The sequence below is a fragment of the Atractosteus spatula genome, chromosome 1 (genome assembly GCF_055471065.1).
Source record: "Atractosteus spatula isolate fAtrSpa1 chromosome 1, fAtrSpa1.hap1, whole genome shotgun sequence".
In the NCBI taxonomy this organism is placed as follows: Eukaryota; Metazoa; Chordata; class Actinopteri; order Semionotiformes; family Lepisosteidae; genus Atractosteus; species Atractosteus spatula.
The window spans coordinates 73843080-73866079 of NC_142706.1; the positions used below are offsets into that span (position 1 = coordinate 73843080).

Below are 23000 nucleotides of genomic sequence, written 5' to 3' on the forward strand. Positions count from 1 at the left end.
AAAATAGGTTTTATTCTGAGAAGTGCGGAATTTCCGAAGCCCGCACTACCACAGCTACAAAAGCCAGTGGAATGCAGAGGGGTACGCCTTCCGCAAAGTGAAGAAAAAAATGTCAGAAGTACGATTCGACAATTCATTGTGTTGCTGTGAAACGTAATAAAGGGATTCACTGTGGTATTTGGTGTGCTGTGGTATGCTGCGCAGTCTTCCCCGATCGGCGTGTAATTTCACTGATTACATATTTTCACGTCGCTAAAAAGTTTACAACCAACCTCGAGAAAGCCTTGTCGCGCCTGTCCTGTGTGTAGCAGGAGCCGTACTTGGTGCGAAGAAAAATGCCCGAATACAGCGTGGCGATGCCTGGAGACAGCTCACGTCAGTCTCGCAGCATCGAGAAGCGCTGGTAAAAAGTCGCTGCTACTCTTTGAATAACATTTTTATTATAAGAAAAAAAAAAGCATTTGAACATTTGCTTCGTCCTTCTCCACATTAAGTTGATTATTATACGTTACTAACTGGCGCACCGGCGCAGTGAATTGGTGTAGTCGAACCTTTTGCAATTTGGTTTTACTTTAGGGTAGTCGTGTGAATGTTTCAAAACACCCTTTTTTAAGTCAGTCTTCTCACACATCTACTCCCTTGATTTGCAACCGCAGTTCAGGAAATCAAGATGATCTGTTTCTAGGGGCGATATCTCCCTAGCAGCGTGCGGATTTTCTATGGTTCTCGCAGAGTGCTAACAAAGTGCGCTTTGTTTTTACAGAACAGGACAGCTGTGCACCGGGGCGATTCTGTTTTTTGACTTATTTCCGCATTGAGTCATGCTGCATCATAACCTGTCTCACTCGCAGTTTGACAGCGCATTCCTGAACATCAAAAAAGAATTCAAATCATGAATTGTGTGCGACACTCGTGACTCTGCACAGGAAGGCAGTAACGATAAACTACTTCGTGGTCTATATGGACTACCGAATAATGTTTATTCTGTTTTGTTTTGCTGCTATCCTCATCCAAAGTAGGTATTTTATTTTTTACGCATTTTTAATCTTTGCATTTCTCTGTGGTTGGGCATGCAACTCATCTCAGCGTGCTGCTCGCTTTCATGGTGCAGTCATTTGAGGCAAAGCTACAACAAAGAAGATCGCTTTCTTATTTAACGTCGCGTGTATATTTAAGACGGAACAAGTAAAGGTTTATTCCGTGCTGAAATTTACTTGTTCCTTTGCAGCCTACGCATGCTGACGCTACCTACTTGAATTTATTAATTTAATTAGATTGTAGATCGATTTGTTTTCTCTAGATTGTTTGGACACAATCTAGATTCTATTAACCTGTTTTTTATTACTAGTCTGTATTAAAGTATGTTTGCTTTGTTGCAGAAAGAAACTGCCTGCGCTGTTTTCTAATTTTCCGATGTTCAAGCAGACGGCATTAAAACAAATCCGCGGCACTTTGCAAAACCGATAATTGACCTTTTATAATACGTTTTTTTATTGTGGATTGTTTCGGTTAATTAAAGACTCTTCAGTTTAAAGTTCGCCACAGTTGTTTCGAGAGTCCATGTTGTTCACACTTCATCCAAGGCGCAACACAAGATATTCACTCTGGGAACTCCTAACGGAGAGCTCCGTTAGACAACATGAGGACATTGTTCGAAGCGCTTAAGGTATATTGAATTGTACTTGAGGCAAATTGAGGCGAATGAACGATTGGCCACATTTTTCCAGTGTCAAAAATTTAAATGAGGTCTTTTAAACGCTACTTCGTGTTAACATCATTTAAGGCTATTTTATACGGGTGTTCTCCGTCGCCGTCGTTCAAAAACCATTTTGCACAGTCAACTTTTTAATAATATATATCGCACTGTACCTTTAAGAAGAGTGAAAATCTGTTTACCCGTGAAGTCTTTACTTTTATTTTTAGGAGTAGCTAGGGAGGAAATGGTAAGCATTCACCTTTCGAAAACGTCACACTTCACCGAGCCTGAGAATAATATGTAAAGTCACAATAACGGAGCACGCGTTACAGAACTCGCAGTGCAAGTTAGCAGAGCAAGCAGCTACAAATACGCCGTTTTAATTAAGTGATTACTTCTTTAAGAAATGCAGCTCTTAAAAAAAGGCCGGCTTACCTGACTGGCAAGATCATACAGCTGTAAGGCACGACTTATATCGCAAGCGGTTATTGTTGTTATAAATTAGGACCTTGTAATTTGCTGCCCTCGCGTGACCCGTCTGGGCACAGCTACAGTGTGCATTTTTCTCCGTGTAAGCTTTTTTTTTTTACACGACCACATTCTTCTTTAAAAATAAACATCTCAGGAGTTTTATTAGTATATTGTCGCAGTCCGTACCCCCGGCGTCGAACCGTCCCAACGATCAGTCCCTTTTTCACGCCAGCTTCGCCCCGGCCTCGCCGTTTCGCTCCTGTAAACCGAAGAGCGGTCCCGGCGCGCTCTTTCCCCTCTGCGTGGACGCTTCCTTTCTCTCTACCTTCCTGGGTTTTCCTGCTCCGTGACCAGCGCGCCCCACGGGCACGAACAGTGCAATAAAACCGTCAGAGAGCTTGCGAGCGGTCGGCCGAAAAGGCGCCGTTCGCTGCAATAGTTTTCGAAGGGGGCAGCTCCTACTGTAACCAGAGAACGATTTTACATTTTAAAATTTAAGTACATACAGTAGGAACATCAAGGTTACAAACAGCAGCCAGTTTGGGCCCTCTATATTAGACACGTTGCTAGTGGCTATTTGATCCATATCCTGAAACAACCCAGTGTACCATCTTCCACACCATGGCTGTCCTATACTCCCACCATCCTTTTTACAAAGAATTTGTCCCCTGTTCTCGGCTTTAAAAGCACTCTCATGTGTCTTCCACTAGTGTCTCTGCCTCACCTTTTACTAATTGAAAAAGGTACCATGTTTATATATAGTAACGACTGAACATAACAGGATTTGAGAAAGGTTACTCATTGAAGACTTAGAGGCCTTTTCAACATTTCTTCTAGAGGTTCTTTGTATCCCCCAGAGCCAGCAGTGCACCCACAGACCGGTACAGGATAGCAGAACTTCATACCTGCCCTTGTTATCACTCTAACACTCCAAATACATCACTATCTGACTAGAGAAAGAACGCAAGGACAGAAAAGCACCCACAAGGGATGCATACCCCAAAATAAATGAGGTCCATAGTCACCATAACCCGAAATGTATCTCCCGGAAAGGAAAATGCAGTAGCGTTCCACCACGCTGGAGGAAGAGATGAAAACCTGCCTATTCCTTCAGGTCTACCGCTCCAAAACAGTACGTCCCATTGTATGTCCACCTGTTCCCTCTGCAGCAAATACAGGCTAGGAGAGGGGGAGAAGGTTGCTGGGGTCTTCTTCTGCTGCTTTTTCTTTGAGTCCTCTCCTGTGTCCAGTGGTGCAATGTCCATGTCTCAAATCCTTTGTTTTTCCAGTCCTCTCCTGGGGAAATTTTTTATGGACACACAGCACTCCTGTACATTTCAATAGAATGCAAACAAACAAAAAAAGAAAAACATTGCACATTATTCTATTACAAAAAAACATTGCTCATCACTCTTTTGCACATGTATAACACATAACAACATGTAAGATTTATAACACATCACAAAACATATTGCACTCAAGTGGGTTGTAAGTGTCAAAATTGTGTTTATCCTTGACATTTGCGTTGACAACTTTAATGGAGAGTGGAACAAAGGAAGGTTTGTACTGTATCTGTTTGACTTACATTTGGGAGCCCTAAAACGTTTGCCAGAAGGAAGAAGTTGGTATTCAGAGTTGAGGATGTGGGAAGGATCTGATATAATTTTCCCTGCCTGTTTGATTAGGGATTTTTCACAGATTCTCTGCAGGGAGGGGTGCTGTTTCACTCCCATGACCTTCAAAACTGTCTGGATGAGGCGGTAATTTGTGATTTTAAATGAACTGATAGATGACCAAACCACACTGTAATACCATATCTGATAATGCTCTCGATTACAGCACGGTAAAAGAGTAGCATTACTTCCTGTCAAACCCCAAACACTCTTAGCCTTCGCAGGAAATATAAGCGCTGCTGAACTTTGGAGCAAACCCTCTCAACACTCTCACTGTCTATGTGTACTCCTAAGTACTTATATGAATCAACCTGAGTGACAAGTTTGTTGTGGATTACTACAGGTGAGTGATCACCAACTGCTCTGGGATCAAAAACTATTTCTTTTGTTTTTTAACATTCAGAATTAGGCTATTGTTGTCACACCATTGCACAAATCTCTGGATTTCTGACATGTATACAGATGAGCTGCTACCTCCATGCATTAAGCCAAGAACAGCTGTATCATCTGAGAATTTGAAAATGAAGTTGCTTTGACTACTGCTTGTACAATCATTTGTATAAAATGTGAACTGAACTGGAGAGCTCACACAGCCCTGAGGGGTACCTGTGCTAATAGATCGTGACTCCGAAAGAGTTTTGTTTACCCTGACATACTGTGTACGACTTTTAAAAATGAATGGTACCATCTGATAATGTTATGGTTAACAGACATTTGCTTCAACTTGCTTATCAATAGGGGTGCAGCGTATTAAATTCAGAGCTGAAGTCCACAAACAACATCCGAGTGTCCTCTAGGTGTTTTAGAACAAGATGCATGATGCTGTTAATTGCATCTTCGGAGGGGCAGTAGTGTACTGGTGATCGCTCGGGGTGGGGGGTATCAGGTGCAACGCGCTGACAGTGTGCAGTTGAGCTGGGGCCTCCTCCCTGTCCTCCGGGCCCAGCCTGTCTCACACATCACCATCAGCTGTGTGGTAACTGAATGGCGTCCAGGCAAACGGTGTGTTAATGCCCAGCTGTCCCCAGAAAGGCCTAGAGAACCTGATTAAAAGAGAAGGGAAGCAGACGTAAGGAAAGAGAAGCACAACAAATCTGTATATGTATACTGTAAATATGTATACTCTAAGTCAATCTAGCCCTCAAGCGACTGCCCTACCCGCAGTTGTTGTGACTCTGTGACAGAAACAGTATAATATATGGAGTAGGATATACCATGGAATTTGCTCATGTGTTTTTCTCTGTCTTGACAGGTACAAATGAGCAACTTGAGACAGCTCAGGAGCTGCAAGGAACCCTGGGAGGTTCAATTTCAATGCCTGCCCTTCTGGACGAGGACGACCTCGCAGGATTAATAGAATGGAATTACATAGGCAGGGATGGACAAAAAGCCCCCATTGTGACATTGTACACTACTTCTCCAAACGAACCCTTGATGTATGGCAACTACAGCAAGCGCACATCAGCCTTTCTGAACGGCTCCATCATACTCAGAAACCTGGAGATGAGTGACGAAGGAATTTATGAAAGACTGACTACGGGTAAACGAAGCACCAGCGAATACTTTCGACTGAACATGACAGGTAACAACACAATGAGAAAAGAAGAGGTTTAGCCGTGATGAACAGAATTATTTTTGGAACTTCGTAAATTATCAGATGTATTTCTATGAATACATTTTCTAGAAAGCTTCATTTACCACGTATTTGTGACATGATGCATGGTAGACTTTTATAACATAAAAAGCAATAATGACACACATTGGTAATACGCAACAGAGCACAATATTTCACCATTTCAGACTCAGAGAGTGCCAGACTCTTTATTCGCTGATTTTGTTTCTCACCCTATTTATTTGCTAAAATTACTTTAAGTCTGTTGTGTGCTGTATGCACAATCTCTTTATGATTAGGAAAAAATACAGTATGTTTCAATGCTGGCTCAACCATGGACTGCAGGTCATTTGTTTGACTATACTACCACTTTTTAATATAATCATATTTGAAGAACAAAGAGAAACTATTTATGTTTAGTCATACTTTTCATATTTTGTATGATTTCAGAAACAATGATCATGTGTCCTTCAGTTCTTCTAAAGGAATTATTTTGCAACTGCCTTTTCATTTATATGGTTTGTGCATTTTACAGTTATTTAACACAATAACCCCCGATGTTGCTTGCATGGTTCGGCATGAGTTAAAGTTACTTCAGCCATGAAGTGCAGTCAGATATACAGGCACAGGCAGTGTGTCTAAATCAGACCTGCAAGCTTCACACTCAATTCAGAAGATAACAGTGTTACCTGGCTGTTTCACTGTTTTAGGTCGTCTTCCTGGCCCTTCGTCAATCTCAAACAATATTTCGGGGCATTACTGTAATAACACTGATGATCTGGTACGGACAAATCTCATGTGTGAAACATACAAGTGCCTCGAGCCCACTTACAAGTCCGGGAATAATTTCCAGGGCGGAGAAGCAGAATTCAGTGAGATCAGTAAGTATTTCCTAACGTCTTTTTGATGGTTTTTTAGGACTAAAGTGTTCATTTGCATCCTTGTTTTCATTTCAGATAATATTTCTTTTTTTTCTGTCTGCTTTACAATACCTGCATAACAGAGGGCCGATGCTCAACCTGTCTGTAGTAATTATTATGACTACCGCTATTGTAATACAGTTACTGGGGTATTTACTGAGACACTAAACATGATTTATTCAATTCTGCAGCTTGTATGTTAATGAAAACTACTCTGCCTCAGTGTCTAACTTCTTTTCTGCGGAAGTTGACTTGGCTCCTTGTGAATTTTAGGCTGGATTTTAAGCTTCTCCTACTAGCAGATAAGGCACTGAGCAGTCAGCTCCACATTGCCTTTCGGCCTTTTTCCATGAGAACAGATCTGCTGGTTCAGGCCGTCTTAATGTGCTGCAGACAAGCCTGCACACAGTGGCCAACAGCACCTTCCCTTATGCCACACCGATTCTGTAGAATTCATTACCCAAATCCATTTAAGACTCTGCAATTGTTATAAAACTTGCTTAAAAGCTCATTTTTTTACTGAAACGGCTTTGTTTGGTCAGTTTGATTTTTTTCTCCATTGTTTTATACATATGCAAATGTACAGCTCTTTCATTAGCATTGTGTTTTGCTGATATTGACAATACTGTATATTATTTGCATTGTTGCTGCTGTTTTTTTCTGGCCCGAGAATTGGTTTTGAACTCCAGAAAAGAAAATATGGTTGATTCCACAACTTCAGTTCACTGAAAGGAATGTGGTCAACACTTGTTGGGGAAGTGTCTCGTTGCTGAGGTCATGGTAAGACCTCTGACCAAATGAGTGTAGTGGGGATCAGGCCTTGCAATCCCATGGTCTTTCTCCTGAAACTGGACTGACAGGGGCCATATTTGTACACAGACAGGTCAGTTACCCCGGTGTCCTGGCCAAATTTCCCTTTAGCCTTTTCCAATCATGGCCTCCTAATAATCCCCATCTATGAATTACTCTGTTCTCTTCCCCACTGATAGTGGATGGTGGTGAGCGTTCTGGTGCACTATGGCTGCTGTCGAATCATCCAGGTGGGGCTGCACACTGGTGGGGGTGGAGGGGATCCCCATTACCTGTAAAGCGCTTTGAGTGGAGTATCCAGAAAAACGCTATATAAGTGTAAGGAACTATTATTATTAGTTGTACAGTCAACCCATCACTCCGATTTAAGAATGAGACCAGTCATTACCAATTGGGGGAAATGCCCATGAAGACATGAGCAGATGACTGATAGCATTAGCTACGAGCCAATGGAGACATGTGGGAAGTACCCTGTTCTTAAGATAAGATAAGATCACCTCAGTGGCCATATACAATTTCTTGGATTAGGAATTTGTCTTTTCACATACTCCAACTTGCTGTCCATGAGACACCCAGACAGGGGGGGAAGCTGGGAGTCAGAGCACAGGGTCAGCTGTTGTACAGTACCTCTGGAGCAGTTGGGGTTAAGGGCCTTGCTCAGGGGCCTAACATAGTAGGATTCCTCTGCCAGCCGTGGGATACGAACCAGCAACCTTCTAGCTACAGGCACAGATCCTTAGCCACAGAGCCACCGCTTAGGACTCCATTTCCACCAAAGGGGAGTGTGGATCTGCTGCAGACAAGATAAATAAGATTGAGTCACATGAGGCCAGCATCGTGAGAATCTGAGAAATGTACAGTATGCCACGCATTCTCCCGAGGAAATCAGCAAACTGGCTACACCTGGCATTGCCAGATCCCTGCTGCACATAAGCATCGACTGACGAGTCAGAGTTGGCCTAGCGAGACCCTCATGGTTACAGGGAGCAGGGAGCACTAAATATCTGAGGAAGAGAAAGTTCAGCTCTATTAAAGACGAACTACTCCGTTACTGTCTACACTAAGTTACGACTTGACCTCCTGTGCGTCAGCCGCGGTCTCTTTCCGTGTCGGGAGTCCGGTTAAAGGAAGATGGTTAATGAGCGTACCTGGCCAAACAGAATCGACCTGGTGAGGGTGTTTCCCCTGCTGCGGGTTAGGGATAGTGCTGGAATATACAGGTGTAGCGGAGCTAGTTTGGACACGGTGACACCATCGCCCTCCCTGTGATGGGAACATGGGATTGGTAGCAGGGGCCTCAGCAGCCTGGGCTGGGGGAGGTCTCCTTTAGCTCACTCGGCTGGTTCCCTGTTGCGGTTCGCGCCCAGGTGGAGCAGCGAGGGCACGAGGGCACGAGCCCACGCGGAACTGCAACGGTCACACAGGCATTACGACTTTCAGGATAGGAAACAGACTCAAACTGTCTGTAGTAATTATTACGATGACCTCCATTGTAATACAGTTACTGGGGTATTTACTGAGACACTAAACATGATTTATTCAATTCTGCAGCTTGTATGTTAATGAAAACTTCTCTGCCTCAGTGTCTAACTTCTTTCCTGCGGAAGTTGACTTGGCTCCTCGTGAATTTTAGGCTGGATTTTAAGCTTCTCCTACTAGCAGATAAGGCACTGAGCAGTCTAGCTCCACATTGCCTTTCGGCCTTTTTCCATGAGAACAGATCTGCTGGTTCAGGCCGTCTTAATGTGCTGCAGACAAGCCTGCACACAGTGGCCAACAGCACCTTCCCTTATGCCACACCGATTCTGTAGAATTCATTGCCCAAATCCATTATAGACTCTGCAATTGTTCTAAAACTTGCTTAAAAGCTCATTTTTGCAACTGAAACGGCTTTGTTTGGTCAGTTTGATTTTTTATTCCTCTATTGTTTTATACACGCGCAATTGTACAGCTCTTGTGCTGTTCAATTGTTCTCCTGAGGTGGTGTGGGTTCTCAGGTGTCTGACCCCCCGATAAGCTACCATCTAGGGGAGACCTGTCACAGGATCCTCACTCATTCAGGCGGCAGAATCCGGTGAATGTGCCCACTCAGGGAGGGCCATGGAAAAGTGCTTAGGAGCCGGCCAAGGCTCTGAAGGAAAGTGCCTGGAGGTACTCTGGAGGGGGGAATGTAATGTCTTGCAAGCCAGCTGAATGCTATCCATGATCCAGTGTGCTGGACGATGCTGAACGAGTTTTCTCTGAGGGTGGCAAATAGGGAGTCACAGGGGCTAGGCGGCGCTTGAACTTGGGGATTGAACCTGTTTTCTCCTCACTGGGCAGTTGTGCCTGGGTGGAAGGGAGCTGGATCTGTTTAAGGGGACGTCAGGGGTGAATAATTGTGGGTGATAGCTCTGGTGAGGAGGACAGCAGCCTGCGACATGCATACAGTAGACGACAACTTTACAAAATTATCAGGGGTGATCGTCTGCAGATGTTTCCACATTAAGAAAGCATTTTTTAATGCCTGCTCCTTCACCTAGCATCTTAACACAACAAAAATAAAATATTTCATTTTCTTAGGAAAGGCTGGTTTTCTGAATTTTTAATGTAATTTACACATTTGTGAAACATACTGTGTTGCTCCTGTTAGATTTACTCGTTGGTGTGGCTGTACTGCGATCTGCATGGACACTTTTTCAGACCAAATGGCAGCTGCGTATGATGAACTAATAAGTTGTGAAAAAATAAATGATAAGAACGTAAAGACATAAGCACGGTTACAAATGAAAGGAGGTCATTTGGCAATAACTGACCCAAGGATTTCATCCAGCCATTTCTTTTTAAGAAACCATGGTATTGGCATCAACAACAGTTTTAAATTCACTTCTGCCTCGTTTCCACTTATGTCCTGTGGTTTGTGTTTCACTGTTGACTTTGTCAGTGCCAAATCAGAGAGAGTGATCACTTTATTAGCCGTATAAAATTTCTTGCATTAGGAATTTGTCTTTTTACATACCCCAGCTTGCTTTCCTGAGCAGAAGCTTGGGGTCAGAGCACAGGGTCAGTCTTTTATATGACACCCCTGGAGCAGCTGGGGTTAAGGGCCTTGCTCAGGGGCCCAATGGAGTAGGATTCCTCCGCCGGCCGCAGAATTTGAACCAGCAACCTTCCAGCCACAGGCGCAGATCCTTAGCCACAGAACCACCGCTCCACCCTAGCTGCATGTACTGTATTTAACTAACAGTCATATAAATTGACTACAGTATGGAGTTCGAGTAGGTAGCTGCGTCAGCATGCGTAGGCTGCAAAGGAAGAAGGAAAAGTTTATTCGATGCTGAAAAGAGAAGAAAAGAAACAACATTTTGGCTGTGGAGCCTTCTGCGGGTGTACAGCAATTTCCAAGCAATTTTCAATTTTCACAGATTAATCTTTCTGCCAACAACATCAAAGAAGCTAAGGAATTGTTATGGCTAGCAGCTCCACATCATCTTCCCTTTATAACTAACCCCATCAGATCCCTCAACTCCAGACTTTACCCCTTCCTCACTGCAGAGAAGGATAAAAAACGCAATCATCGTTTACAGAAAAAAAACCGTCAACACTCCCACTACCTCCACTAATCCTTATCTCACACCCAAAGAAGGCTCCACGGCCGAAACATTGTGTTTCTTTTCTTCTCTTTTCAGCATGGAAGGTAAACGTGTGTTCACTCCAGCTGTAATAAGAATATTCTTGAGCAGCTGGCGCTGGTGACTATGGTGATGTGGACCCTGCTGCTGTTAGGTGCTTTTTGGACAGCGGTGCCCTGAGGAGGTGGTAAGACGCAGAGCCCTGCACCTGGTGATGACTGGAGGGCGGCTGGTGGGTTTTCTAAAGCTAGTTGTGGCTGCAATGAGAAACACATGACACTGGCAGTGGGCTTTGGGAGTGTTGCATTCCGGGTTGCAGGGGGGCAGATGTCATGACGGCCTCCTCCTACACAGCCTCCTACACCGTCGTCTCGGGGCTCGCGTCCTAGAGACCAGAGAGATGACTGCAGGCAGCGTGTCGTACCATGCCTTCTCGGAAATAATGACAAAAAAAAATACTTCTAGCATTTGAGGCTGTGGGAATAGTGTGAAAAATAAAGGGAGAAAATGAGTCAGGCCATCCAACCAGCCGGGCAGAGGCGATGAAATCTAGCTCTCAGTAGGATTAGGTTGAGACTGTGCCAATATCTCCATATCTCCCTGCAACTCAACTGGCAGCTCACTGAAGCTCAGCAGGTGTGATCCTGGGGAAAACTAAGGTTGCTGCTAGAAGAGGTGTTAGTGGGGCCAGCAGGGGGCGCTCACCCTGCGGTCAATGTGGGTCTTAATGCCCCAGTATAGTGACGGGGACACTATACTGTAAACAGGTACCGTCCTTTGGATGAGATGTAAAACTGAGGTCCTAACTCTCTGTGGTCATTAAAAATCCCAGGGCGTTTCTCGAAAAGAGTAGGATTGTTACCCCAGCGTCCTGGCCAAATTTCCATCTGGCCTTTACCAATCATGGCCTCCTAATAACCCCCATCTATGAATTGGCTTCATCATCATGTTCTGCTCCCCACTGAGAGCTGCGGTGTGGTGAGTGTACTGTGAGCGCAGTACGGGCTGCTGTCACATTATCCAGGTGGGGCTGCACACTGGTGGTGGAGGGGAGAAACCATGACCTGTAAAGCACTTTGAGTGGAGTGTCCAGAAAAGCGCTATACAGTATAAATTTATAAGGAGTTATAAGGAAAGTACAATAAGAATGCAAATCCAAAGGTGAGTCTCATTAGCGCCAAGCTGTCCTGTCATCCCACCATCAGGAGGGGAAAAAGCCTCTAGATGACTTGGCTGGGTCCTCTGGGTATCTGGTAATTAGGTACAAGGGCTCAGTATGACCTCAGTGACAAGACACTTTCCCATCGGTCACAACAAGGGACAAGGGAACTTTCGGGTTCACTAGCTTGGTTAGATTCAGAAGGTATTTGCATAAAAATTGATTGAATGCTCTATAGCATCATAAAATAAAACTGATGACAACTTGTTTAATAATGAATTAACCATGTTTTTGTGTGCTGTATGATGAATACGTTTTTGAAAATTCGAATTGAACTCAATTTTAATTTTATTGCAGTTAGAGATGCTTTCCTTTTTGAATTGGAAGAAAACACGTTACAATTTAAAGACAGTAACAAAACCAGTTTCAGTTTTTTCCAAATCATTTTGTATGTGTTTCGAAGTTTGTGTGTATGTTGTCAATATTTTCTTTTTTTTCAGATATACATATGGCCTGGAAAGTCGGCTTTCCTCTGTGTGCTGCGTTTTTGTTTGTTCTCCTCTCATTTCTGTCCTGGGTTGCGCTGTATTGCAGATCTGCATGGCAAAGTAAGCAGTACTCGTTTGTGGAAGCGCATTTAAAACTGAGCAAAGGAGGTGCTTCTTTACCCAAAGAGCTGCGGGAGTGTGGAACAAGCTACCCAGCCATGTTGATGAGGCCATTAGCCTTGCTTCCTTCAAGAAACATCTGGATGATATCTTGGGATCAATTAGTCTCTAGCTACCAAATGGGCTGAATGGTCCCGTCATGTTTGTTAACAGTCTTATGCTCTTGTGTTTTTTATTGGTCTGGATCAGAAAGTGTAGTAAATCAGCAAAACATAAAGGATTAACTTAATATTGCCATCATTCCTGTAAAGACATAGATAACATGCAAGAAATATCCTACAGCTTTATGTAACTTTTATTTTTTTTTTTCAGTTTTACATGCTTTTCTTGCTACCACAGATGTTGTGTCCCCGATATTAACTATTATTGGAGTAGGCTTCTGGATAACTGAAGGTAATACCTTGGATACACTACTTTACTGGGAATGAATATTTATAGCATAAGGTAGCTTAAATTAAATTTATATTTTGTGTCATGAACACTTACACTGACAGGTGGGAATGAGGTAGATTTCTTAATGTTTTATGATATTTGTAGTCAGTAATACTACAAATTAGTATTACTAATTTTTTAAACTATTTTTTTTAAGAAAACAACCTAGTGCAATTTATAATGACAATATTGAGAAAAAAATCCATTTTAATACTAACCACACCTCCATGTAGGTGAACTCTGTCTGCAGACTGAGGTAATGACACTAATGTAGGAAGCAGGAAAATCTGTATTGTAAATACTACCTTATAAAAACACTTGAGCGCATGTTAAAAGTCAGCTGACATCACTGTCCAACTGAATACAATATTCTGGAAGTATATGTGTGGAATGTGGCTGGAGGATAAGTGTGTGGTGTGTTTTAACCATCTTTATCTTTTCTTCCACAGTAACTTCAGATGGTACTCTGGCTTACCTCTCAGTTATGTTGGTAACAGTTGCTCTCAGCCTGCTGATTAATCTGAGACATATCAAATCGGGTATGTCTGACACATTTCATGAAAGCGATTCACATGAATAACAGCGTGGAAACTAAGAAAATCTGAACCTTGTTTTGAATTGGGGAGCTATACAGTAGTAATATAGAACATTAAAGTAAAGGTAGTAATTATTAATTAACTTGGTACTGTAGGTGGTTTTAACCACAGATCACAATGACCTAATTGTGTTTAACTTACATGTGGTGGTACCCCTGTATACAGCCTGAAACCATTCACACACTCTGATAAAGTGATGTCATTGCTTGTGGGATTTGAGCTCATTACTCTCTCGTCAAGAGTCTACTGCCTTAATCTCTGCTCTTCATTGCCACCTGAAGGTGGAAGCAAGCTACTGTCTCTCTGGAAGGACATGTGAAACATATTTGTCGTAGTAGCCGTTCACAGTGCCGCTACAAATATTTTAATTATTCTTCATTTTCTGATTAATTTGCTGTTTAAATTTCATACTCATCCTTTTAATAAGCATAAATCATTCGATGTAAAAAAACACCGTAGACACACAACACATTTTCACCCATAATCATGTTTGAATAACTTGTTTGAATATGCTGTAATGAGAGGCTGTGATATACCTGTAGAAAATAGCTCTTGCTTTACACTGTAAGTGTAATGTTCTTGCACAAGTACACTGAGAGTGTGCAAATCCTACATTTGTCTTGTCTGTCAGTTTGGGTGAATGGAAGACAAAATAATACTCATCTCTACGTGGTTTGGTCATTCTATTTAATAGCAGTCTTTCTATGTAACGTTGGATGAATTGAATCTGAAGATTGACTGGATATGTGCACTGACACTGCCAGTCTATGTCAGGCAGTTTGCAGGGTTCTGTGCAAGCTAAGGGTAGACACGCTAGGAACTCATCACTTAGACAGGTTACCTGACTTGAGTTCAGTATGGGGCCCAGACTCACTCTGTCTTTATGTTTGTAGATTCAACAATGATCTCAGCTAGACCCAGCCCTGATCTTGAGGAGCCGTGATCCCACAGGTCTTATAGGTCACTCTTAACCCATCAGTTTGTGAAGAGTTAGAACGCCTGTCTGTTGTGTTTTGGTCAGTTCATTGGGTCAGTAAAGTCAGGAATGGCCAGCTTTGGCCTTTTAAATGCTGCACAGTGGATTTCATTTACAATGAGAGCTGAACTCCTGTGTGTGATTGAACACTTCACTGCCCCAACCCTACCCTCAGCAGCTCTACCACTTAGGCAATCCCAGTCAGCTAGAGATGTGTCCATGGCTCAAACCTGCAACTCCTGGATCACAATGCTCAATCTGCACTTGCTGGGAGGCTTTCTGATACTACAGTGTATCTTCTTTCACTCAGACTTCAACAAGCCGCCTCAATGAATGACCTCTTTGCGAACGTACTGTGTGATCACTGGGGTAAATAGGAAGTTAGGCAAGGAAGGAACCAAAACTGAATAAAAAAGAAGAGGAAATATTAATTTGCTGTTCTATGTGAACAGAAGGGTATACAAACTCTGAATTCCCTCAGTATCCCTGGCAGGGGAACTGCTGCACAAAACAGGAAGCTGTACCGTTTCATGCGACTGTCCTTCTGACTTTGCGTTTAACTCTTGATTTTATTTATTTTAACCACACAGGGTCAAGTGCATGGTGTTGCAAGTCACATTATTGCTATATCCTGAGGGTGTTACACTATGTCTCCACAGCTTCTGGGTTTATCTTTTTTCACTTGAACAGTAAGTAACAGAACTGTCTGTCTGCATTTTATGAACATATAAAATTATAACACAGGTTTATGTGCGCAATGTGTGGTTACGCTCACCTTCTGCTACCGGATTTTTTCCATAAGGTAAACAACTTGTTCAAATCTTTTAGGATGGTGTGCTTCGGAAACTGAAGGAGTTTTTATTTCAGGATGCTGTGGTGTCTGTATTTTCCCTTTCTTAGCACAACGTCCACTCTTTAGCTGATCCATCTCTATGCTTCTTAGACTGACTGTGGAAGTCTTGTTTCTAATATTCAGCAGCTCCTCTATGAGAAAAGACATGCTTGATTAACTTTCATCTGCCCTGCAATCTCAGCAGTTTCAAATGCTGGTCTTGTTTTAGGGCTGTCTGTGTGCTGTCCTTTGCCTTCTTTGTGTTTGAGTGGTAATTCCTGGAAAATGTTGCATTGTTTCTTCATCCTTTGTAAGAAATGCTCAGTTTCTTTGCTATGGGCATTATCACGGAGATGGTTCCAGAATTCGTACATGCATTCCCTTGAAATGTCTTTGATGTTATTCAGCATTGGTTTGGGGTTTAAATTAATGCAATGCAACACCAATTAATAAATTGATTTCTTAAGAAGTAATTTACTAGTTTGATAATTTTGTACTTTTTGTACTGAAATTAAAACAGTAGATAGTGTTATAAACACTGCCACAGAGATTTTACTACAGCTATTTAGAATTATTTTCCCTTCTTGTGAATATAAAATAACTTGAGGAAACAGTGACAGAATTGCAGTGCATCCTATATATTTGTGTTTATATTGACATATTTCATTGAAATATATACACGTGTGCTCAATTTGATTTATTCTTACAGATGAAAAATGCTGGAAATCTCTGAAAGACATTTACATCTACTCCTGCGTGCTACCAATGTTACTATTCATGCATTTTCTCATAATCTGGATCTTGAAAAGTAAGTAATCTATCTACTTTGAGTTTTAGCAGAGCAAATGAGAAAGAAATCTCTTAACAAAGAACAACTAATTTTTTACAAAACAGGTGAACTGTGGAACTGTTAATTGTAGCCCCCACTGTACACAATTGTCAAAAAGAGACAACTGAATGTATTTAAATAAGAATGTACAATTGCCATGGGAGATTTAAGTTAGACATTCAATTGGTTAAAAATTAAAATGTTGTTGTAGAAAGGTGACTTCAGATGAAGGTTATAAACAATAGCACAGAAGCATTGGAGAACTTTGGATAACTTCAGATTAACACCAAAGTTTGGACCTGTAAGTGTTTTTTTATACTTTTGGATTAAACATAGTAAAGCACATTTCACTACTTGTTTGAGGGCTGCTTTGTCTTTTTAGAGGAAAAAGAAATGTGGTAGAAATGCTCAGGAAATTACTCACTTTATAGGAATTAAACCTGGAAAATCAGTGCATTTCAGAAGAAGAATCCATTCATCCATTAAATCTGTATTTGTGGTGTCTTCATATGCAGCCCCAGCCTCCTCACACTTATTCTGTTTATGTAGTCCTCTCTCTTGCTTGAATCATATTGCCAAGTATATTATGTGCATAATAAATATAGAACTAGGTATAGAATATAAGCCTGCAAATGAGAGGAATCTGTAAGGTGCTCTTTAGCAGTTAAGTGAATCTAAAATTTCAGAGATTGCCAAAGAAGCCCAGAATTCAGGTTTCAACCTGTCTGTCCCAGGCATCTACTGCTGTTTGCGTAGAGAACCAGTTCTGCTTCTGCATCCTTAAATTAATTCCCTTTTGGCTTCCAAAAGTGACCCTGTGTCCATGTTTATTGTAATGTAATAGTCATGGAAGAATAAGACTAAATGAAAGAAAGTCATTTGGCATATTTAGCTTGTTTGGATTTATGTAGCTAATTGATCCAGGGATCTCATCCAGTCATTTCGTGAAATAAATCAGGCTGTTACTTCATCCTATAATCTGTATATATCATTGATTTTCTCAGTCTCTTAATTTGCAGATAAACCTTTTATAAAGTATCTCATCCAAAACTTTTTGGATGTCTAAATACTGTATATCATGTTGTACTGTATGTTTTAGTGTCATCAACTGTCCAACTACTTGTTCAATTAATGCAACTGAGTTACAGTAGTTAAATAATATTTTCCTTTCCTAAATCCTTTCTGCCAAGTCTTAAAATGGCATTGTTTTTCAAGTACAGTATTATTTTGGTTTAGGTCTATCATTTCCATAACTTTGCCAGTAAGAAATGGAAGACTGGTTGAGTGGCTCCTGATTCAGTTTATGTGAATTTGTGTTACATCTTCAGTTCTCCAGTAGCTGCCATCTTACATGAGAGTGCAAGTATCCGAACTCTACAAATAACTTCCCTCATTTCCTTCAGAAAATTCAGCCCGTGGTGATTTATTAAGTTAACCTGGTCCCTGTAGGAATCCAGTAACAAAATACCGATGACATAGGACATGTTACTAATATATTCTGTTTTAGAAACCTGTTTAAATTATGTTTACCATTTCTTTTTCATGTTCTGTTACTTATTACATTATCTTTTGAACTATCTACTTCTGATTTTATAATTCTTTTATTATGTCCATAGATTTGTGTTGTCTTTCTCTTGGCAGTTCCAATGTCTTTTTGTCTTGAGCTGCAGAAAGTTTACTGAGCCTTTTTCAGTCTTTAACGAAGAAGACTACGAGCGGACCTGATACATGTCTTCCTGGTGCGATGACCAAGGTCATTGACTAAGTCAGTTTGGAGGATGGCTTCAGAACCAACACCGCAACACTAGCCAGGGAACACAAGCGGCAACTTTAGGGAAGTGAAAACTGAGGACAGGAGGCACTGCTTTGGGCCAAGTGTGGGAGTATAGAACAAAATATGGGTTCTGACTCCCGTGAAGTGTGTTGTTAAAGACCCTATGCGTGACGGTATAATCCAGAAGAGTCTGGAGAAGGACATCAGGGGAAGATACAGCAGGGTCCAGATGGGTTGATAGACAGGGGGCGGTGACTGTAGTGAGCCGGTGCTCGGGGGAAAAGCAGAAGCAACCAAGTTCAGGGAGGTCCAAAAGGGTTGTCAGGGCACAGTCCATATTCCATAAACCTGGAGATCCATCCGGGACGAAGACAGTTAAAATCCCCGGGAAGGGAAACACTAACAAGACATACCAGGGAATCACGGAACAGAATCAATATGAGAAATGTGTAGGAGCGCCCTCTAGAGGAGGAATGTGGAATGTAACAATATCCAGTTACAGTATATTGTTGTAGCTGGTACTCTTGTTTCTGTGATGGAGCAAGCTGAGGCTAGTTAAATTGGAACTGTAACTGTTTATTTATATGTGGCAGTTAGAAAGAATCGGCATAGATGAGTGCAGTTCAAACTGGATGGAAAGTAAAATGTGCACATTAACATGTTAAACCTTCACTTCACATCACAAAATAGCAAAAATGTCCAGGTACACACAGCGCCGTATTCTGCAACTCGGAATGAGGCAACAAAACTTCCAATGACATGAAAAGGCCCAGTTACATTGTAAACAAGCAGGCTTGTCAATACTTCTCTTTTAATCCCATAGAAATATTGCTCTAGACTTTGAGGCGATTTTACCGCCAAATACTACTTGCTAACTCTGCATGCAGATCACGCTGGAACATTTCTGCCGCACAACTTTTACCTATTCGCTTGTACTGTACCTCATATCACATTCATCATTACGGAGCCTGGTGAGCAGGAAGGGCCACATCACATCGCATTTTGCACAAACTCTTGCTCTCTCCCGTGGTGAGACCAGCAGTTCATGCCAAAATGGAGACCATACAGTGCTTTCACAAAGTTCAGGATTTTGTGTTTAATTGGACATTTGTAAAAGTTTGCGATACTATCAATTAATTTGTTTTGTAACCGAGAGTTAATAACCTCTGGGACGGCAGTTCCCCTTTAAAGCCTTTTCCTTCTTGGGAGTAAATTGGAAACACCTGCCTTGATCGACTAATTGGACTCCTGTGGAAACAGAATGAAATTCCACAGGCAGAAAATCATCTGATTGTGTGCTTAATGGGACTTTTGTCAGGAGTAGCAGGAGTCTTTATATCGGGAGTCAGCCTCTACCCTTGAGTCCTGTTGTGTCTAAGCTCCTACAGTTCAGAGTGCATGTGAGGCAAAGAATGAACTGTAGGGAGTTTAGTTAAAGTATAGGAGTCACCAACTTTTGTTCTAATATCAGCAGATAACTGAGTGTGCCAGGAGTCCCACAGTAGGGATGAGACAGGTTTCCTCCCGGTAAAGGGAGGACTTATTGTGTATGGGTGTGCCCAGTTGAGTACTAGGGGTTCCAGGGCATGAAAGGAAAGAGGTATAGTTTGCAAGGAAGAGAGATGGAGAAAGTAGAGGAGTTTGACAGGAATTCACCAGTTCCAGCTCTTCTAGGTCCCTACAAGGGACTGAAGAGTTGTTCCACAGAAGAACAACTGAAAATCTTGCTGAAAATCTTTTACTGTCTAATACCTCTGTGATGGACTGTTTTTCTGGGACTGAGCAGGCTTCTCTGAAAAGAAAACCATAACACATCTTAGGAGCCCGAAGGGGTTCTGCCAGCCAACAGTGACAAATCACAGAAACGCGCCCTCCTAAAGTGGGTCATAAACTTTAGCCCCGAGCCAGCATGTGTCTTGGGGGGGTCGGCATTCACTGCAGTTTCCTTCAATCATTGACTGGATGAGATCCCTTGATCAATTAACTCTTAACTACCACATGGGTTAAATAGGTCGAATGGCCTCTTCTCTGCCCTGAAGGCCCCTTTCTTCCCTGCTCCTCCTGTATTCACTTCTATCAGACAAGTGATCTAGTTCTGAAATGCTACATTTGTGTTACACTAGAGGTCAAAAAGCTGTGTCTGAGGTTCAGAGATCTTGAGCTCAAAGTGCTCAAGCTGCTGACAGATTCATAGATGAGCTCTCCCTGGACATCTCCTTCCAGACAGCCGAGCATACTGCAAACAACACACTGCAACGGCCTCACAACATGTTTATTTTCCCAGTTTATTAAATACCCTTAAAAACCCCACAACAAAGGTTCCAAAAACAATGATTAAGTATTAAATGAATTTACTGCGCTTCAACAAATGTAATTTCTACAGTTTCAAATATGATACTAACAAGAACAAAAGATTTTAAAAACGGTATTTGCTGAATGCTGTAGGAAAACATCTACATAAAGCACAACTAAACATAATAAAAAATAGTTTACAGACAAGTTTAAAAAAACAAGAGAATGTTATATATTTTAATTTTGTTATATGTAATTTATAAACCTAATGACTTGTTTTATTGTTGTTATGTGTACCTGATAGCAAGAGAGGGTTTAAGAATCTGCTATGTGAAGGGTTACACAATTAATTTTCTCTTACAAATGGGAACAATTTTTCATTTTCGTGACAGTTCAGAAATAGGTATATCTGACTGAACATCCACAGAGGACTAATGGGGGAATCAGTGCAACCACTTAGATGGATTAGCCGTTCATCTGTAGCTGAACTATCTGAAGTGATGTGGTCTAGCAGTTCAGCTCTAATCTTTGCTGTCTCAGCTGGTGGGTGAAGTGTAGGAAAATAAAGGCATTAGGACTCAATCTGAGGTTTGGCCACGCTTCATTGTCGCGCTTGTGAGAGACATTTTTGAACGAAAAGCTTTGAAAATTACTGTGATCATTGTGAACTGAAAATTGTCTTCACCTTTAATGCCCCCTGAAATTAGGAGTTAAAAACCAAAGAGCTCCAAAGCCTGTGGCAGCTCTCCCTTTCGTACATAATAATAATAATAATAAAAAACTTTATTTTATATAGCGCCTTTAAAGGTGGCTTCTCAAAGCGCTAATGAGAAGATGTTTTCTTCGCAAAGGGAAAACGAGACGAGAAGAAGAGCCGGCCGTGGCGGACGAGGAGAACAACTGCGGAAGGTGTGAAATCGACCGACTGCAGGAAGATTCGAGTGACTCACAAGACCAGAAAACCACCCCATTATGAATGTCCTGTGGTTCTTGCTGTGTTTGCTTTGTAAAAATAAACGTCAAGCACACTGCTGCTGGTTACTGCTGGTTTCGTTGAGGAAATTCTTTTCTTTTTCCTAGTCCACTGATGTCTGGACCACAGAGCACACACTGCACTCCAGATGAGCCATTTGGCGGGGTGAAGACATGCTCAGAAGAGTGATGTGAACTCCGTGAGAGTGTACTTTTGAAAGGCATGTGAACAATCACAGTACTGGTAAAGTCAACTGAGGTATAATGCTTTTGTGGCCAATATTTTGATTTCTTTAACTGTGATCCTTGCAATCTTATCCTTAAATATGTTACAGCTGGAACACCTGTCAGTGGGTCCTAAGGTGTCAAAGCCTCAGAATTTCTAAGAAGAGAAACAACACTTTATGAACAAAAAAACATAATGGTTCACACACAGGGGCTCCCCCTCACGTTGTACAGTTTCTACACGATTGTGGGCAAACAAAAAAAGCACAAGACGGGAGATTTCTGTCAAGATCTGGAGACCAACACCTTCACCGAGAGAGACACTGCCTTCATTTCCAAGAAGAATTGCACCAAAATCTATTTTTGCTCTATACTCAAGCAATTTGGACTTGAGATGAAAAGATGAATATGAATTTATTTCTTAGTATTTCTGTGCATATATACTTTGTGGTTACAAAATATTACCACTTTTTGTGTTCCATCCCCCACACCAGATGAGCAGCAAGTATTGTTGCAAATTAACTTTAGGTAAATAAAGTTGATTTATTTACAAACCAGCAACCATATCACTCTGCAACTCACAACTAGCAGCCCACTGAAACTCAGCAGGTGTGAGCCTGGTCACTACCTGGATGGGAGACCTCCTGGGAAAAACTAAGGTTGCTGCTGGAAAAGCTGTTAGTGGGGCCAGCAGGGGGCGCTCACCCTGTGGTCCATGTGGGTCCTAATTCCCCAATATAGTGACGGGGACACTACACTGTAAACAGGTGCTGTCCTTTGGATGAGATGTAAAACCGAGGTCCTGACTCTCTGTGGTCATTAAAAATCCCAGGGTGTTTCTTGAAAAGAGTAGGGGTGTAACCCTGGTGTCTTAACCAAATTTCCCCTTGGCCCTTACCAATCATGGCCTCCTAATAATCCCCATCTATGAACTGGCTTCATCACTCTGCTCTCCTCCCCACTGAGAGCTGGTGTGTGGTGAGCGTTCTGGTGCACTATGGCTACCATTGCATCATCCAGGTGGGGCTGCACACTGGTGGTGGTGGAGGGGAGTCCCCATTACCTGTAAAGTGCTTTGAGTGGAGTGTCCAGAAAAGCACTATATAAGTGTAAGCAATTATTATTATTAAATTGTATTTACAATAAGTTGTATGAATGTAATGAAGTAGTAAAAAAATAAAACTTGGTATTTCGTTGCAAATCCTTTGCACACAATAACTGCATCAAGCCTGGCGACCCCTGAAATATCACTGCATTTTGAAACCTTTCAGTGGGACTTATTCTGTACATTCTGTTATTAATGTATTTATTAACCCTTTATTTAACCAGCTAGCTTTAGTTAAGTCAGTTAATGGGTAGCAGGTGGCGCAGTCGTTAGCTGCCCCACGGGGACCCTGGGCTCAATTCCTGGAGTGCTGTCTGTGTGGAGTTTGTATGATCTCCCCGTGTTTG

The 23000-nt window shown here is 41.9% G+C and overlaps 1 protein-coding gene across 1 annotated transcript; it reads left to right on the forward strand.

Annotated features, from left to right (window-relative positions):
• The first annotated feature begins 967 nt into the window (after nucleotides 1-967).
• LOC148842001 (uncharacterized) lies at nucleotides 968-22398 on the forward strand. Its single transcript, XM_088922508.1, has 10 exons — nucleotides 968-1015; nucleotides 5093-5422; nucleotides 6163-6333; nucleotides 12453-12560; nucleotides 12933-13013; nucleotides 13502-13591; nucleotides 15215-15313; nucleotides 16166-16264; nucleotides 21203-21260; nucleotides 21432-22398. Exons 1-10 carry the CDS (start codon nucleotides 976-978, stop codon nucleotides 21511-21513), a joined length of 1158 nt encoding a protein of 385 aa, XP_088778634.1. The 5' UTR covers nucleotides 968-975; the 3' UTR covers nucleotides 21514-22398.
• Nucleotides 22399-23000: the final 602 nt, after the last annotated feature.